Here is an 18,986-nt window from a genome sequence, read left to right on the forward strand (position 1 = left end):
TTCTGTTAATTATCTTTGATTTAGTCCTGAAGTGGCAGCTTCCTTCTCTTTTGTGATGCTATCCTCTATCAACAGTGTGTCAAAATCTAATGAAAACACCTTTGGATTTTTGCCACTTATGTTTCCTAGGAGAGTGCATGCTAAAAACTTGTTAAAACCAAACAAACGCCACCATCCCCCGTGCTTCCCCCAAAAAACCAAACCAGACCCCTTTCTGTCTTCTTCTTATGAAGTATGAAGCATGGATAAATATGTAATTTTTTTTATTAGCTTTTATTCAGAATCTGTTCAAGTTAAGTTCTAGGCAAACATGAGCTTCCATTGGATGCGGTTTGAGTCTAGCAATGAAGCTGTCTTCTACATTATCAAAATAATTGTTATCTTCAAAGCAGTTTCAGCAGCTAACACAACTGAAATGGCACAGGAGCTCACAATGAAACATAGCAAAGTATATGAGGATCCCTGAATGGTAATGATGAATTCAACAGAGAAACATTTGCCAAACAAGCTATCATCTTTTTCTTTACTCTGTTAGGTAAATGGTGTATCACATACTTTGCTTACATCTAGAGAATGCATTCTCCCTAAAGAAGACAGACCATTCCAGTTATTGGGAGAACTGGAGTATAACACTGTGAATGTTTATGTTAAAATCCTTATTCCACTTTCTGGTTTGTTTTTTCTTTTTAAATTTATTTTGTGTGATAATCGTGTTCTTCCATTCTGAGTAAGCTGAGTATTTCATTCAAGGCCAGGCTTGATGAGGCTCTGAGCAATCTGATCCAGTTAAAGATGTCCCTGCTTACTGCAGGGGGGTTGGACTAGAAGACCTTTAAAGGTCCCTTCCAACCCAACACATTCTATGATTCATTCTATTCTATGCTGGAAAGGAGCTATTCTTCAAACTTGTAACTGAGTTGGAGCTGGAAATTAATAATGCCAGCTGTGTGAATACAAGTGTATGCGACAATTATTTGTATGCTTTCTAGAAGTAGCAATGTATGTGATTCTAGCATATTTTTTTTGCTAAAGTATTCATCTGGCTAAACATCTTGACCAGCTCTACATGTATGGAAAATTTAATTAATTAGCTGGTAATTTTGTATTTGATTTGGCTTAGAACTAATACAATTTGAACAAGAAAAAGGCGCAGTGTGACTGAAATTTATCACACTGATGTTTTGCTATTCCGTAATTTTTTTTAAATTACTCTTAGGAAGTGTTGTGTTTCACGAGTGACAGAACAGAATGAAGCCAAAATAGAAAGTGGTGTTTTAAAAATACTGAATCTATTGTATTTTTACAAGTAAGAAACAATGTCTTGTCTTTTACAGTCATATCTCCTGACACCAGTGTCTCGATCTTCAGTTGGCAAGTGAATACATATGGTCAGGGAAAACCATCTACTTACCTGGGTGTATTTGACATTAATCGCTGGTATCACGCTCAAATGCCAGATTCACTAAGGTAGATTTTTTTCTTCAGTAGTTTTCCATATGCCTGCCAATAATTCATTTGAATGTCGGCATTTAGCTTATGCGTTTGTTTTCTTTAAGGCCGGAAGAACTGCTCCATGAGTGCCCCTATTTTGCACTGTGGTCGCTGGATACCGTAGTGAGCGTGACTTCTCCGAAGCTCCTTTTGGATATTCTGGTCCATGAGCGGAGTCTAAGTCGGGGAGTTCCTCCTTCTTATCCACCACCTGAGCAGTTTTTTAATCCAAGCACCTATAATTTTGGTAGGTATTTCACTGCTTTTGAGAGTGATAAGCTTAAAATGAGGTCAAATGCCATTCATTGGTTCTCTTGTTCAGTCATTGTTTGTCATTCAAAACCCAAACCAAACCAAAAAACCACCCAGTCGCCCACGAACCCAACTCTGATCACGTTGTACTGACAAGGTATTTACTATTGTGGAACATATCTGACAGCCGGCTGAGTTTTGGTGCTTTTGTAATGTAGCCGGTGAAGTGGTGCTGGTTATAGCCTGAAATGACTGTGAACTGAAGCTCAAAGCACTCAGTTATATGTTTCTAGATATCGGTGTGTAAAAAATGTAAAGTGGTCATGCCATAACTGTGAGAGTACGGAAGGTTGTCAAACGTTCCCTGTTTCTGCAGATGGTACGTGCTTGCTGACCTCCGGAGTCGTTCACATGACTTGCACCGGCTTCCAGAAGGAGGTGATCTTTTACTGTATCTTTATTGCGAGTGGCAGGAGATGTAGCTTTTCTAAGTTTTCTGTTGCACTGCTTTCCGTGTTAGGGACCGTTTCATGCTCATCCTGCCCGTCCACACGCATAGTTGCAATTGTATCCTGTCACCAGTTGTATGCAAATGGTAATGTTTTAGGTCCCCTCTTGGGACTGTACAACTGCCGTTGTCTCCTCTTGAGGCATGATCGGGGATTGAACGTCTAGAAAGGAATGCAACGTTGCTCCAGGAGCAAGAACAAAACCACTGTAAAAGGCGGGGAAAGGTGTTACTTCTTTATTGCCCCTCAGTCGAACTGCCTGCATAGTCTTGAGTTAGAGTTTCGATCCCCGATTCTCTTGAAAAAGGAGGGAATGGAGAAAATGAAAAATCACATAACTGTTTGAGGAGTGAAAATTTTGTTTTCTCCCAAACTCGGCCAAATTATACCTTCTGAGCCACGGCACAGATTGTGACAGATAATTTTGAGTGAAGTTTCAGCTCACTAAATGTTTCCAACATGAATCGGCTTCCATACGAATAGGCATAGAAAGGATCTTCCAAAGCGTGAAGTTGCATGTTAGCTTAGCTTACATAGAATGTATTTTGTGTCAGTGTTGAGGGAAAGAGCAAGGCCTGTGTATAGACAGAGAAGGTAGAAAAGACTTAATTACGCAGATTGCTAACCTAAAGCATCTTAGTGGTTCAGGCTGTCTGACGGTGTCAGTGAACATTTAGATTCTTCCTTTTAGAGGTTATCCAGAAGCGTAGTGACGGAATAACAATGCTGTCTTAATCTGTGGTTTTCGATTGATGTTTCAGACCTTGAATTTTTTGAAGAAATCTGGTCCTTCAATATGTGAAGCCATTCAGGATAGCTACAATAGGTGTCTTGTAGCTGGCTTGCTGTCTCCAAGACTAGTTGATGTCCAGCCATCCAGTTTGAGTCAGGTGAGTGCCTATGAGGGAATCAAGGGGGAAATACATCCATCTGGTCTGACAGGGCTGGAGGGGCTACAAGACACGATAATCCAATTTTTGGATTCTTTGCAAAGTTGCATTGAAATACAGGCGTGACCTGAGCTAGCAGAAGTAATCGTATCCTTAGATCCAAAGTAGTGACTTTGACTGGGAACAGCCCTAAGAGATCTGTCTTTAGAGACCCCTCTCTTAATTCGGTGCCACACACAGATGCGCACAAGGAAGCGTGCAGTCAGTGCTGGTCATGCCCAACATAACGCATGTGTCCCCCAGAGTAACCCCCATCCCTGTCAGTTTCTCAAAGCAGTGGTTCAGTGCAGTAGCCGACGATGGGGGCGTCTCACTGGGATGCGAGCTCTTGCAGACGTCGGCTTGCTGCACTGTCACTGTACGTGATCATTTGCTTCCAAGGAAGTGGGCTGTGGTAAAGGATTACTGCTGTCAGCTCTCCCTGGCAATTTCTTCACGGCTTGCCCTCGTTTTCCCTTCATCGGTAGGCTTTTCTGCATCCTCTCCGGGCGGATCTCCACCTCTGTAGCCTCTGCCTTGTGCTGCAGTAGCCCAGTTTGCTGCTCTGAGACTGCCCTCTTGCAGCTGCAACACCTTAATCACCTTTATCTCATGACACTCGCTACCTTCTCTGTGCTTTATGCCACCACAGTGACTTCACTCCCCCTGCCATAGGTTTTCCATTTGCATCAACCTTTCTCTGTCATTTGAAGAGTTCCGTGAGAGATGGAGCCTTTGTGATGAGCAGCCCATCTTCTTCCCCCCGGCAGGGTCTAAGCGAAAGGATCAGCCAGCTGGTCATCATGCAGTGGAGCCATCAGCAGGAAGGGGAGAGCAGCCTTCCCGCTGCCCTCATCTTCCTGCCTCCTGGATTCTACATCAGGCTTGTTATGCGTTTGAGCAGGGATTTCCTGTGAGTGTTAGGAAGACAAATTTCAGAAGTAGGGTCAAGAAGCTTGCTTTGCAGTTTTGTTTGCCACTGTGAGCAGTATTTGGTGTGTTTCCTTGCCTGAAACCAGTATTCAGAAAAGGTGGAAACATCTCATGTGTCTTCTAATGTGTAGAAATCGCTTTGAATGTCATGATTTTGCCTGGAAGGGAAAGATACTTTTCAATCTGTTTTAAAATAAACAAACAAACAAATCTCCCCTCCCCTCAGCACCCCCCGCAACAAAATAAAGTTTTCTGAGGGATCCTTTCATCTGAAAGAAGTATGAGAACTCCAGCTGAGACAAGCTACTACTTAATATCGCGCGTCTGTGCATACCTGTGGATTATTCTTCTAAAGGATTAGCACTACATTATAATCCAGTATTTGAAGAGCCTAAAATTTAAACCTATTAGAATGGAAATGTTTCACTTCTTTTTTGTTATTTCAGAAAATTCATAGAATCGTTTGGGTTGGAAGGGACCTTAAAAGATCATGTAGTCAACCTCTCCTGCGGTGAGCAGGGACGTCTTCACCTAGATCAGGTTGCTCAGTGCCCCATCCAGCCTGACCTTGAATGTTTCCAGGGATGGCACATCTACCACCTCTCCTGGCAACCTCTTCCAGTGTTTCACCACCCTCATTGTAAAAAATGTCTTCTGTATATCTAGACTGAATCTATCCTCTTTTAGTTTAAAGCCGTTACCCCTGTGTCCTATCGCAACAGGCCCTGCAAAAAAGTTTGTCCCCATCTTTCTCGTAACCGCCTTCTAACTACTGAAACCCCTAATAAAGTCTTCTCGGAGCTTTTTCTTCTCCAGGTTGAACAACCCCAATTCTCTCAGCCTGTCCTCACAGGAGAGGTGCTCCAGCCCTCTGATCATCTTTGTGGCCCTCCTCTGGACCCGCTCCAACAGGTCCATGTCCTTCTGATGTTAGGGGCTCCAGAGCTGCACTCAGTATGCCAGGTGGGGTCTCAGGAGAGCGAAATAGAGGGGCACAGTCACCTGCCTCGACCTGCTGGCTGCACTTCTTTGGATGCAGCCCAGGATATGGTGGGCCTTCTGGGCTGCACGTGCACAGTTGACTCACGTCCAGCTTTTCATCCACCGGTACCCCCAAGTCCTTCTCCTCGAGGCTGCTCTCAATCCCTTCATCCCCCAGCCTGTATTGATACTGGGAGTTGCCCAAGGTGCACTTGGCGTTGTTGAACCTCATGAGCTTCACACAGGCCTACTTCTCGAGCTTGTCCAGGTCCCTCTGGATGGCATCCCCTCCTCCAGGCATGTCAGCCGCACTGCTGAGCTTGCTGTCATCTGCAAACTTGTTGAGGGTGCACTTGATCCCACTGTCCATGTCACCGATGGAGATCCTAAACAGTACTGGTTCCAATCTGGATCCTTGAGGGACACCACTTGTTACTGATCTCCATCTGGACATGCAGCCATTGACCACTACCCTCTGGATGCCACCATCCAACCAATTCCTCAGCCACCAAACAGTCCACCCATTAGATCCCTGTCTCTCCAATTTAGAGGGAAGGATGTTGTGGGGGACCATGTCAAAGGCCTTACAGAAGTCCAGGTAAACGAACCCGTAGCTCTTCCCTTGTCCACTGGTGTAGTCACTCCATCATAGAAGGCCAGTAGGTTGGTCAGGCAGGACTTGCCCCTGGTGAAGCCGTGCTGGCTGTCTCAAATCACATCCCTGTCCTCCGTGTGCCTTGGCATAGCTTCTAGGAAGATCTGTTCCACGATCTTCCAAGGCACAGAAGTGAGGCTGACAGGTCGGTAGTTCCCAGGGTCCTCCTTTCTACCATTTTTAAAAATGGGTGCAGTGTTTCCCTTTTTCCAGTCACTGGGCATTGTTACCAATTTGCCAGCGCTGCTCGTGGAGGGGGTACGCTTTTTTTGACCTTCTTTTTCTGGCTGACTTATAACTTAATTTGCTGGCTGACTGAAATTTCTAACAGTGTTTTTGGGTACGAGACCTGCTTCATGTCTTCACAGTCTAGAAAACTGCTTGGCTGTAGTTTCAAGTGTTTCCAAGCAAACAGTGTATTTGTTCTGCCCCCTTCGTGCACTCCAATGGCAAACCTACATGCACAGAATGCGTAACAGGTGATAGCAGAGGATGTTTCTGAAAATAGTTGGAACTCAGTACGTGAAGACTGTAATGCAGAGGCATGCGAAGAAAGATTAGAATTAGGCTGCAGTAAGTTGAAATGTCAGAGGAGAAGTGTGTTAATGTGTTCCTCAGAGCAGTGAGCAGTCCAGCCTGTGGCTGGAATTAAGAGAAAGGACGTGGCATTCCTGGCCTGTGTCCTGATTGACTTTGTGATGTCTGAATGAGTATACAGTTAGAAAGAAACATTTACTGTTGATGGTTCACATGGTGCAAGTAGGTAAGATTCTCATTTGATTTTGTCTGTTACGTTTAGGAGGAGCAGCTGGAAGCAGTATTGTCAGCTGCTGTCCAGACAGGTTCTGTAGAACTTCTGACTGGATGCATTAAACATTGGATATCTGAAGGTAATACTTGGAACGTTGTTTTTTTACGTGGTACCTCTTTGAGTTGGAGCCTGTTGATTCATTTCTTTTTTGTTCTCTTTGTTTAAAGAGCAGCCAAGTTCTGCTGGTAATTTACGGTTTGTTCTTGAGTGGACATGGAACCAAGTGATCTCTACAAAAGAAGAATTTGACCAAATCTGTGAGTACTAGTGTAGTCATTCTGCAAACCTAAAGTCGTTCTTTCTGATTGAGCTTCCTCAGTAATACGCCGCTATAGGATATTGCACGCGGTCCTTGAAGTGCGCCTTGAAACTCTGGAATTGCTCTGTCGGCTAACGATTTAATATTTATTCTTGAAAAGGTGTTCCGCTGTTTGATGGCTCTTGCAACTTCATTGACCCCCAGACATTACGGTCTCTCCAGCACTGCCAGTTGCTTTTGAGCAACCTTAGCACGGTCTTAAACTGTTTTCTCACAGAAGCACAAGAGCTTACTGAAAAAGGTTTGTAGTAGTGCTACAAAATCTTTGGTATGTTTTATTGAGATTTGGAATTGTGGCAACATGGGCTTTTGTTGTTTTTGAGGATTGGAAGACAGTCACATTTAGCTGGGAGAAGGGGCTTAAAGCTGAGCGCTTGGGACCACCACAAAACACGCATGGAGTTCAGGGCAACAGTTTATGGTGGAGCTCATGCAAGGGGGTGGGGGAGGCTACATTCAGAGAGAAGCTTTGTAGGCAACTGGGCTGAAATTACAGCAACCGAATGTGGTATTGCTGAAAATTATTCCTTTGAGTTCTTAGCTAGCAAGTTCTAGTTGCATGCAGACACCGTGTTGCAAATTGCTAAACAATACGAAGGAAGCGTAAACGAGTAACATGCAAAGTAAGTTACTTGAGTTTCTACAGCTTTTTCTCTTAGAAATGGTTCTTGGCCTATTGAGAAAAGAAAAGAATATCCCTTTGCTGTCAGAAGAATCTCTGCTACGTGAGAAACAGATGTCTTATTCCTGCGTGCATTTAGTAGTTCAGGCTTTGGTTTTTTTTTTTTATTTTAGCCTTTAGTGAGTTTAGTTCTTTATAGGGGTTGCTTTTTGTTTTGGTGGTGATAGTGGTTTTTTTCTTCAAATAAGAAAGCGATACAGCATGAAAAACGCAAAGACAAAGATTTCTGCTGTGTTATTTTTATACTTTTGGTTTAGTAGGATGAAGGGAGTTTTGTGAAAATTAATGGCATTGCATAACACTAATCATCTCCTGCCTTTTTGCAGGTTTTGCAGACTTGACAAATAAGGAAGTGGTTACTAGCCTCATTTCTTTGTATGCACAAGTGGTCATCTGGTTCTGTCGATCCGGTCTCCTTCCAGAGGGTTTAGGTAAGTGTGACCTGTCATATGTTTGTAACAAGGCGACCATCCAGTGAGTGACTCCCACGAATGCATGCTTAGCCATGTTTTTGTAACGGTTTCGTCAGGAAGAAGTCGTGCTGGTTCAGTGGCAGGGTGTGCTGAAGTTCTGTGGGTGAAGTTGAGATTTTGCTGGGTTGTCAAGTACACAGCGTAGAATGAGGCAGGCAGTTTCTTTCCTGGGTGGATTTTAGGAATAGCAATGGACCCCTGACTTCAAGGCGCTGCTTGTGTCCACAGCTTGAACTACTTGAGATTTTAAACAAAGTACTATTAAACAACAAGTACCGGAATGCTTGTTTTTAGAGTGAGAGCATTACCTGCATGTTTTGAACTTTCTATCAGTTGCTTGAGGAGAAAGTACACCTTGGAAATCCTTCTTTAGTTGGATGGATTAGAAATTCCATTGTCAGCCTTAATTGTCTCACAGATGCTCACGCGGCATGTTTAGAAACCATTCCCTTTGAGAACTGGGTGGTTTTTTTTATAGTGAACTTCAGCTTACCCTACATGTTGTGAATGCTGCGTGAACTGTAACCTTGAAACGGCACTTGGGGCAAGAAGGAATTGAGTCTTGTCTCTTAGAGTTCTTTTAGCAAAGGCGGAAAGAGGATTGGCTTCTTTCAGAGTTGGAGGCTTCTTGATGTTTGGCTTGTACGATCTTCTGTCTCTTTAGGCAAAAATTTTCGTTTACAAGTGTGATATGACTGCTTTAACTTGCTTCTACTTTGTTGCCTGTAGATGATGCCATGCATTTGTCGAGACCTTTCTACAATTATCCTCTGATTGAGAGCTACTATACTGGTCACCGACAGAAACTTGAGCGTTTATCAAGGTAAGAGCTAGAGGAAGACTCTAGAACACTTCCACGGCAAAATCAGAAGTGGAAGGGAATGGCTTTTATCTCAACAGTTGCATGGGCTATGCGTAATGCCGCTGCCAGCAATACTCTTGACTTCAGTGACACGTGTGTTCTGTTGAACAGAGAGGTTACTTTCCTGTGTTAAAACGGTGCTATCTACCTCTGCTTAGTACCACTGGTTGGTATCATCATTTTTCGGGAGTCTACTTTATTCATTGGCTAATGTGTATAATTTCTGACTACTGAAAAAGGCCATGTGATTAGGACAGGATCAGTCACCTCCAGTTCAGCAAAGCAGGGTGTTCACAGAACAATTTTTTTGGAAGCAGAAGAAAGCGTGTTTTTTAACAAACAATCATCTCCGTCCTTGACTGGTAATAGAGGGTCATAACTGTATTGGCCTAAGTCCCCTTCTCCCAAGTACGTGGTGTGATTTCGTAAGATGGTTGGAGTTACATGGAGTTGGCACGCCTCGCACTCTGCTGGCTGTCGGATAGAAGTCACTTGCTAACGTCAGCTCTCTTTCCTGGACTAGCTGCCTAGCACATAGGCGGCATGCCTTGGATTAGCCGATAATAGGTTTTTCTTTGGAAATTGTACTGAAAACTGAATAAAGAGCTGACCAAGCTTCGGCGATGGCACTGTGACCAAGAGGCTGCAAGGTGAGTTAAGGTGGAAGCTGCAGGGTAGGAGGTATTGACTTCAAAGTTCATCTTCCTTGGCTTACTTCTCAAGTAACTTACATACAGGCTCGTGTGTTCCTTCGAAGCGCAGAGCCTCTAGTGTCCTTTTTCTGCTTTGTGCCATCGGGAGATGAAAGGGCAGGGCTGCAGTCAGCAGAAGACTGGAGGAAAGCCGTTACACCGGGAGGCTGGAATTAGTGTTTAACTCTGTCCAAATCCTTGCTACCTTTTGTTCCAGAGGAAAATGGGACTCGGACTGCTTGATGGTTGATGGAATGGTTTCCCAGTTAGGAGACCAAGTGGAGAAGCTGTGGCGGAGAGATGCAGGAGGAACTGGGAAATACCCGCCTGCCAGTTTGCATGTGAGTGTCCTGTTCACTGAGAACAACAACAAACGGCCGCCCTCCCTGCCAAACCCCACCCAAAAGCCAATGATTTAGGGAAGACAGGCCTTTTTTCAGAACTGTTAATTTTTCATTTCAGGCACTGCTGGATCTCTATTTGCTAGAAAACATTGAAGAAAACTGCAAACACGCAATTGTATCCTTTCTAGTTATTTTTATTACACCTTCAGGGGATGCACATAAATGCTCTTCAGTGTTGGTCGCCGACCTGTTTCATGACATTTTTTCATTTATGCTTCAAAGACGATGCAAGTGAAAACATTTAGTTTAGCGTTAAGTTGTAGACAGAAGCGCTGTTTTATTTCTTTGTACTGTGGATTTTTGATGATTTTTTCTTAAATGTTTTGTTGCAAAAGACTTCTCTGGTAGGAGAAAACAGGTTTAGTAAGAAATGCTGGAGATAAAAACAAAAGCCCTTAGTTTTTCTCCAAATTTAAACACCATTCTAAATTTTTTAAAACCCTCCTATCTGTAGCAAATGGCTTCTTACTAGAATGATGTGGTAAAATATTCTGTTTCAGAGCAAAAGGATTTCTAAGAGTGGTTTACCAGTACCGGATTTTTTGCTGGAATCATGGGTTTTCCAGGGCAGCTCACAGCTTTGGTTCCGTTGAAAGTGCAGGCACACGGAATAAGCAACAGGGAGAAGAGAAAAGTCATGGGGCAGAAACTTAATTTTTAAGCTGCTGAAATACACAGCCTTGCTTTTGCTGTTTGTTGCCTAACCCGCGAGGGGAGCCTAGAGAGCAAGGGGCTTAGAAACGCTTATAGCCCAGAGCTGTCTCGTTAGATGATGTCCCTAAAAACGGACGTCAGAAAGAGAAAATGACGCTACCAATGAGTGACCCGCATACTGGTTTAAATCCAGTTTTAATCATTCGGAGCTGAGCTGTACTGTAAGGATGCCACAATTTACACTCTTTTATAGACGCTGGACATGAGGGAAAAACCCAACTGTGGAATTTATTTGCTGTAATAATTGAGCGTTGGATGCTCCAATGTTTTGAATGTATTTTCTGCTTCCTACCACTTTTATATTCTTACTTCATTATGTTTTTCTAAAGGTAATGTGATAAACTTTTGGTCTTACAAACTGATTAGCCTTAATGAGATACCTGATGTCAGACAATTTACTTGCTGCTGGATATCATGCATTCCTTTCCGAATAAGACAGAAACTTCAATCGACTCCTTCCCAACTGCCTTTGGCATCCCTTGGGGTCTTGTTAAACTTGTTCAAGGTTGTTGGCTTCTAGATCACAATGATTATGAAGTAAGTATGGTAGAGTTGAGTTAGACATACATGGCAGTACAAAGCTATAATCTAGAAAATGATTTTAAAACCCGATCTCTAACTTGTACAGAATTCACTGGCCCTGCTCTTTCATCCCGCTACAATCAAAACCGCGTCATGGCAACACAAGAGAATTATTCAATCCCTCCTGTGCCAAGGGGAGCATAGGCAAGCCCTCAGATATATCCAGATGATGAATCCATCAGTGTCAAGCAGCGGGGAAGTGCAGCTTCTCCTCACTGTGTTGCTCTCCAATAGGTAAAGAAATATACCCCACCATTTTGTCACGCAAATCTTGTGAAAATGGAGAACAAAGAATAGAAATCATCATCCCCTAAGTTTCCTTTAAACTTTGAGTACAAGACTCTTGGGGCATCTCTTTGGTTATGCTATTAACATGCCTTTACGTCTGAAACATTAATTACAGGTGTATGGTGGAGGCTTGGGGTCTGTTGCACCAACATGCCACTCAGGTAAACTTAGAAGACCTCTTAAAACACATGTACGAAACGTGCCGGGAGATGGGCCTGATGGAAGACTTACTGAAGCTGCCTTTCACAGACACCGAACAAGTAAGTGGGAGCAAGGAAAAATGTTCATCGTCTCTTTGAAAAGAGAAAAGGCAGAGCCATAACAGATTTTTGGAACGATTTTTTTTTCTCATAGGAGTGTTTGGAGAAGTTTTTAAGGACCAGTGCTGGTGTTCAGAATCAAGAATTCCTTTTAGTCCACCATCTGCAGCGTGCCAACTACATTGCAGCACTAGAGCTGAATCAATCCATGAATGTCAATCTTATGGTAAGCGTGAAAGTTCTGTTCTGTCAAGCGTGCAAGTTTCTGCTGGGTGTTACTAACTGGTTTTGATAGTACTCAATAAAAATCCTGCTTTGTTTTTTTCATACCAGTCTTTGAAACACTCGGAACAAGTTTCTACACCTTTGGTTACAGCTGAAGCTAAATGTTGACCAATATACGTCACTACTCCAAAGCTACTCTATGAAGCTATAAATTAAATGTTACACACCACTGTTGACCCCACTGAGAACAGTTTGTTTGCATCTGAGGAATAAACATGTATCTTTCCCATCAGCCAATCTTACCATTCTGTGATTGAGATACGTATGTTATGCGTGGCTTAGATTACTGGAAGTTGTTTGTGTCACTCCTTCCTGTGGGATGACGAGTAGGTTGTATGTCATCGCTTGTGTCTTGCACGCAACTGTATTTTTCTAGCTGAGAGCAGGCTAGGTGCCAATCCACAGGTTAAATTTCTGTGGGTTTTGTTTTTTTTTTTTTAATTTCTGCGAGTTACAGTGTGCTCTCCAATTCCACAACTTTCATTTCACGGCTTTTATGACAAAAATTCTTGTCTAACCTCTATTTCTCAAAATAGCCAGATTACATTTTGTGTTACATGAACTTGTGTTCTGGATTTGTGACGCGTTTGCTGTTTTCTGGAATCATAGTTTTCCAGTGACTCAAACTTCTAAGGTGGTTTGGAAGTCGTAGGTCCTGCATTTGAAAACTGTCATGCGGCCAGGTGGTGTGCGTAGGTCGCTTTTTCTTGCTTGTTTTAATCTTCACATCATGTTGTCCAGGGTAATTTCCAGTTGTCCCGTATATTCAGGGCGCTGGCGTTTCAGGAAGAACAAGGGAAAGCCTGCTATGTAGTAAGTCGTTTGCAAATTGCAGGTGATATCAGAAAATTGCAGGTGATAACAGGCGTATCAGAAGAAGGTTCTGCAGAGTGCCAGCATTGTTTTAACTTCAAGTTGTAGGCTCTGTTGCTATTCCAGTCTTCCTTCCACTTTGCTAAAAGTACCAGGTGAAATCGGTGTGTGCGGATGGGTAGAACTTGCCGCTGTTCTGTGCAGTGGAGGTGTTTTCCCACACCCGTAGAGGAAATCTGCTCACTAATGCGAAATAGCACGGAGAGGTCTGTGCAAGGAACTTCTTGTAATTAGTTAATATTTTCCTTTATTCTTTTCCTTCATCAGAACGATCGTGATCCTCGCTTGAGAGAGAGAGCAGTGTCCAGAAATTCTATATTAGAGCAGTATGGCAAGATCCTTCCACGAGTTCAAAGGAAGCTGGCTGGAGAGAGAGCCAAGCCTTACCATTTGCCTTCATCGGTCTTAAGAGAAGGTAACTTTTAGGGGGGGAAATATGGTGGAGAACTAACCACCCACCTCTTTGACGGCAGCAGGCTGATATTTTTCCCCTCTTGCTTTCCAGTCTCAAGACCAACGCCATTATCCACAGTAACAAAACAAGTTAATGCAGGGAATGTGCATACGAGAGCAACTTTCATCAGTACTGTATTGTCTAAAATTGGAGAAGTCTGGGAAGGAAATGTGCAGGAAACCAGTTTCTCACAAGTTGATAGGTAAGCAGCCTTTTGACAAAGTTTAGTCTTGATCTCCTTGTTTGGAGAAAGAGAGAAAAATCCTTTTACACCACGTGAGTGTTTGGAGGGAAGGTGCACCTGAATAAATCTGGCTTTTTTGCACATTGAACGTATTACATTTATGAATCGATACTTCATAAGTACTGTGTGGAGAGACAGTTTTTCTGCTATGGTAATCTCATTTATGCAAATACATATATGTTTACATTCTGGGAAGTGTGTTTACAGGCTTTTAGGTAGCTGAAACTAAGACTATGATTACCATCAAGGTATGGGTGTACAGATACGGATAGACTTGATTGTGGGATCAAATAGTCCTGTTTTACCACCTCCTGCCCAGTGTCTGCTTTGTTTCTGCCCTTTTTGCTTAAAATTCGGCAGAGTTATAAAGAGCAGGAAGGAGGCTCGTAGTTGTCAGATGACTTTCCTACGAGTGGCGTGGTCAAATGAACTTGAGTTCTGGTACGTGTGGACTTCAGGGGAATGACAGTCAGTTACATTTTCCTTTTAATTCTAGACCTCGAGCTACAGGACCACCAGCCATAACACATCCTCTCCCTGGTGCAGAGTTGCGCGATGCATTTGTTGGGACGCCAGTTACGAAATCTTCATGGAAGCGTTCCAGGTACAGTGCAGCCACAGAATTAATGTTTCCAAAAGGTGTTGCTTCTCACAGATATATATGGATGTCTGTGTGTGTTTAGACTTTCTGTGTTTTCAAAGTGTTCTGTTTGTATTCAATTTTGAGTAAGTGTTAAAGAGAAAGTCAGCTTAGGGACACGACTAAGTGGAGAATTTGGAGTGGTCGCAGCATAGAAATGTATATGTTTTTTCTTCTGATATGAGACTTATGTGCCTTGTGCAACTTGAAATGGGATTACTCTTGCCTCAGAGGCAATGATTTGGTAAATTAATTATGAAATGTAGAGAAATAATTAAAAAAAGGAAAATCACCCGAACAGTGAGGCTCACCTGTATTTCTTGTTGATTGAATGTTTTTGTTATGTGTCATGCCAGATTTCTTGAATGCAGCATGATTTTTTTTTTCCCCCATTTATTTATATATTTTCTTTTTTTAAATTGTCTGTCTTAACAGGTTGCTGGATTTGGTGGTTCGTCCAGTTCCTTCATGTTCTCCAGCACAGGGTGGTAGCTGGCATTCACCATGCAGAACTTCCACTTCATTCATGGCATCCAGCCCATTGAGATCAGATATGCATGGTTCTGTCTCACAAAAGAATTTTTTAGGAGCATCAGAGCTGAATTTACTCGAGACTCCTGTTGTGGTTAAGGTTTGTACTTTAAAAAAACAGCCAGTAACAACCAAATAAACCAAAAGCCTGTAAACTTGGTTTAAAGTGAAACCTCCAAAGCATTTAACACAAACACTGTGGCATTCAAATTGTGGAATAGTTTCAATATGCATGTTGTTATTGTGTATATATAGTCCTTATGGAAGCAGGTCATTGGGACTAGTCTTCAAGAGGGAAAGTGTCATTCTAATTTAATTGCAGCGTGTAGGTTGTCCCATAGCATTTTTGAATACATTTGTTTATGTTGCATGAACAAGGTAAGTTAACGTTGGACTTTTCAGTGTGCTGAGAAACTTAAAGATGCAACTTTCAGCTCAACCATCTCATTATTGAAGTGCTCGGTAGCTCTGTGTAGTTTGACTGGCATCCCTACAAACAATGATGTATATGCTTCATTTTATTAATCCACTTAAGTGAGTGATAACTAAATGATGTCAGTTAAGTGATATCACTCTGTCAAATTCAGTGATGGCTTTTTACAGTAAATTTAGGTATTGTGTTAAATTGTATTTCCACTTGCTGCCATCAAACTCTTAATCATGCAAGGAAATAACACTTGACCTATCTTCTTGCTGTTGATCTTTTTGCCATTGCCTACCTGAACAAAATAGTTTTGATCTCTTGAGTTACAACCTTTTTTTTCTTATTACATGTTGTCCATATCATTAAGCTAGTTTCATTATTCTCCTTTTAAACCCTTTCAATACTGTAAACTCTTTTTCGCGTTGAGGTAAGAAGAGCTGAATGAACGCCTCTAGGTGAAGATGTGGAGGTGCTTTTACAGCAGTGCCACTTAATTTAGTCTAGTGTGGGGATTGGTTAATTAGTGAAAAGATAAGCTATCACTATGGCTTTGCTGATTGCTGCTTCACGTGGCAGAGTTTTCAGTCACTGTATCTGGTGTAACATTTGAAATTTTATGCCTTTTAGAAGAGCAGTGTAGAAATTGCTGAAAGTACTGGAATGGGAGATAACATTGCAAACAACAAAATGCTATATCCTTGTTTCTTCAGGAAATTAAATTGAAAAATAATGTTTTATGTTGGCATTAAAAAAAAGCAAAAAAAAAACCAATAAAAAAATGCTTGTTATGTTTTAAGATTTTTTTGTACCTTTTGGAAAAAGAGCAGTGCAGAGGCAAAACATGGTCCTCTCTGCTGGTGCAACCTTAGTTTGTAATTTAAACTCTTACTTCTGACAAGGGAAGCCTTCTGTTTTGAACATTTAATGGGTTTTAAATTAAGTGCTTTTATTTCTTTTCCTAGAGAGCTAAAGTTTTGGCCACATCTGCTTCTGGTTTTCCTGGGTTTACTCCTCAGTCTATTCTCAGATCCAGCCTTCGCACCACTCCCCTAGCTACTCCCTCCGCGTCTCCGGGACGATCGGTCACTCCTCCTTTACGAGCAAAGGAGCCTAGGATATCATTCAGGGAGGAGAACTCGAATGCAGCGTGGACTGTTGGGGTAAGTTGGGCTGCAGTGAGTGATCTTTTTCCAGTTAAAGTCTTTATAGACTGTGTTTGGATTTGGATTTTTATAGAGTTTGCCTGCCTCCTTAAATTGAGACCTGGAATTGCACATCAGAATGGCAGACTTGAATTTGGTCCTAAACGGCTGTGTTAGACCTTCTGTAGCATCACCTGCCTGCAGGAACACCTTCATAATACATACCAGTGATCTTGGTGGTTTTTACTCAAGTGTCGTTAGGAGCTGTGAGTGTTCCCGATTGCTAGTTCAGCTTCCTGCTAAACCTTATGAAGGGGTGGTATGGCAGGCAGGAAAGGAATATAGATTGAGCCAGGTGTTTGGGTTTGTTAAACTTGGTGAATTAAACACCTTTGAAAGCAGCGTAGTCATGAGCTGCATTACCTTCTAGTCTCTCTTTTTGCAAGGCTGGATTTACTAAAGGGACGTTAAAAACAGACCCCGGATGAAGAGAGCTGTAGCGCTGTCTGTTCTCCAGCCCTCAGGTGCTCAGTTTTGCTTCTTGCCTTGCACCAGGGGTAGCATTCGGATAGTGGTCAAAGGAAGTTGGTGCACCTGAAAGTTGTCCCCTTCCCCTCTTCCTTTTGTTCTCTCGCTTGGATTCCCTCATTCAGCTCGTCCTGCAGTTGTCGAAGTAACGTACCAAAATCAGGGGCAGAACAGGGGCACGTGCTAGTGTCTACACATACGAGCTTTCCGTACAGGTACTAACAAATTGTCACAGTCAGTTTTTATTATACCTTTTATTGCCTGTTACAAAGAGCTACTCAATTATAGCAAGAGGCTCCCTCTCCTCTACAAAGTTCTTACTGATACTGTAGCGTGAGCACATGAATTTCCTCGTTCCATGCTCCGGGCATAGTGAAGAGTGGAATATTTGAGCGGTGCGTCCAAGTTGAAAAATGCAAAGGTAAAGAAAGAGAAATCTTGAGTTATGATTTTAGGTACGTAAAGCTCCTGCTCTTCTTGATGAGACAGCAGTGAACCCAATGAACCGCCCTGAGATGACAGTATAAGCGATCTCTTTCAAGACTCACTCCATCCTAATCCCCCAAGGTCGTGGAAACTCAATGAGGCGTCAAAAGCATGCTTAATTGTGACAGCTGGCTTCAAAGGCTAACGTAGTGCCAGAATAAGAATTAATTTTGTAGCACCATGATTAAGCTGACACTTGTAATCCTTATACTGTATATCAGTTTGTTTTTCCTTTTTTTTTATTTCTTGCTTTGACAAAGAGCATTTGCGTGTTACTGATTGTCAATTTTATTTTTTTGGAAAAAAAAAAAAGGTGACAGAAGATGCTAAAGTGCTGTCTGGACCTTCGTCTGAGCATCATCATCGTGGAGTGGTGGAGGATGCTTGGTCGGAAAGTAGAGCTAAACCAACTCTGTTGACTCTGAGCAATCCCGAGGATGATCGTGCTGAAACGGAAGAGTCTTCAGAAAGCATACCTGGAGATGGTTTGGAGAAAATGGATGTCAGCAAAGAAAATAGTAACATCTCTGCCAGGTCAGACCAAACGACTTTGGAGTATCATGATGCAAAATCACCTGGTGATTTGGAAGATGACGTCATCTTTATAGCTGCTAAAGCAGCTCATTCCTCCACTGAAGAAACTGCCCATTTTCAAGAATTCGAGAAGGAAGAAGGCAGTGAAATGGTTGAAGGTAAACCTTTCCAGATGGAACAACCAGATTCATCAGAACTAAGAAAAGAAGCTGGAGTGTTTCACCCTATGATAACCTAAGTCTCTGGATTTTTCAAGTGTCTTTAAAAGGTTAAATTACTGATGGGTGCGACAGTTAACAATGAGCACTCACAAGTCTCCCAGGCACTTCCTTCCCATTGTGTTTTAGGGGTATTTCTGTAGGCTGCAGGTTTTTTACAGCAAGTTTACTGTATTGCATGCTTTGACTCGATAGACTTATTTTGTTTTCTTCTTTTTTTTTTAACCACCTCGTTAGTGCTCAGTTACGTAGTTTTCTTGTGGAAGTGAGTCTGCTTGCGTACATGCTTCTCCTTGCAGCTATGCTTGCTCATTTTGCTGGCTCAACAGCTTATGCAGCCTTTCCCAAGCCCATTTCAGTTGGTCTTTAGGGATTCAGCTGAATTCAACTCATTGAAGCCAGTCCAGCTTCTTGTGTGTTCGCAATTATACCTTTGTGTTTTATTACCTCTGCACGGATGCAGGTGTCAGAGTTCTGGGTCTGAGGTCTCGAAACAGTTTGTAGCAGTGAGTGTGTACTCCAGGATCAGTGCACCGTACGCATCCCGATTCGTCTGAAGTCTGAGAGGATTCGGGAGGATCCTGGAGAGCGATTGTTGCTATTGAAGTTCCTCAACTTTTTGGTGTGTTTTTTTTTTTTTTTAGGATGCGTGGAAGATTCAAATGCTGAATGTCTTGCACTTTCTGCGGATGTGAAATTGGCGTTCCAAGCAGCTGAGGCTGCTACTTTTGGGACTGCATGTGAAAGGTAAGTTTATAAAACAGACTTTGGGTTCACACAAGACGTAGCT

At 42.5% G+C, this 18,986-nt stretch overlaps 1 protein-coding gene across 1 annotated transcript in view; it reads left to right on the plus strand.

The window, feature by feature from the left end:
• LOC134512952 (protein ELYS-like) overlaps positions 1-18,986 on the plus strand; it is a 51,006-nt gene that overhangs the window by 20,312 nt on the left and 11,708 nt on the right. The window contains exons 9-30 of the mRNA XM_063328881.1: positions 1,335-1,467; positions 1,557-1,738; positions 2,120-2,181; positions 3,014-3,142; positions 6,550-6,640; positions 6,729-6,818; positions 6,981-7,121; positions 7,889-7,993; positions 8,765-8,858; positions 9,807-9,930; positions 10,052-10,108; positions 11,098-11,244; positions 11,336-11,523; positions 11,693-11,837; positions 11,932-12,063; positions 13,263-13,410; positions 13,501-13,651; positions 14,190-14,297; positions 14,769-14,964; positions 16,251-16,448; positions 17,758-18,136; positions 18,841-18,943. Of these exons, the coding sequence (XP_063184951.1) occupies positions 1,335-1,467; positions 1,557-1,738; positions 2,120-2,181; positions 3,014-3,142; positions 6,550-6,640; positions 6,729-6,818; positions 6,981-7,121; positions 7,889-7,993; positions 8,765-8,858; positions 9,807-9,930; positions 10,052-10,108; positions 11,098-11,244; positions 11,336-11,523; positions 11,693-11,837; positions 11,932-12,063; positions 13,263-13,410; positions 13,501-13,651; positions 14,190-14,297; positions 14,769-14,964; positions 16,251-16,448; positions 17,758-18,136; positions 18,841-18,943 (3,103 nt within the window). The remainder of the gene's footprint in view (positions 1-1,334; positions 1,468-1,556; positions 1,739-2,119; positions 2,182-3,013; positions 3,143-6,549; positions 6,641-6,728; positions 6,819-6,980; positions 7,122-7,888; positions 7,994-8,764; positions 8,859-9,806; positions 9,931-10,051; positions 10,109-11,097; positions 11,245-11,335; positions 11,524-11,692; positions 11,838-11,931; positions 12,064-13,262; positions 13,411-13,500; positions 13,652-14,189; positions 14,298-14,768; positions 14,965-16,250; positions 16,449-17,757; positions 18,137-18,840; positions 18,944-18,986) is intronic.

The sequence above is a fragment of the Chroicocephalus ridibundus genome, chromosome 3, assembly GCF_963924245.1.
Source record: "Chroicocephalus ridibundus chromosome 3, bChrRid1.1, whole genome shotgun sequence".
In the NCBI taxonomy this organism is placed as follows: Eukaryota; Metazoa; Chordata; class Aves; order Charadriiformes; family Laridae; genus Chroicocephalus; species Chroicocephalus ridibundus.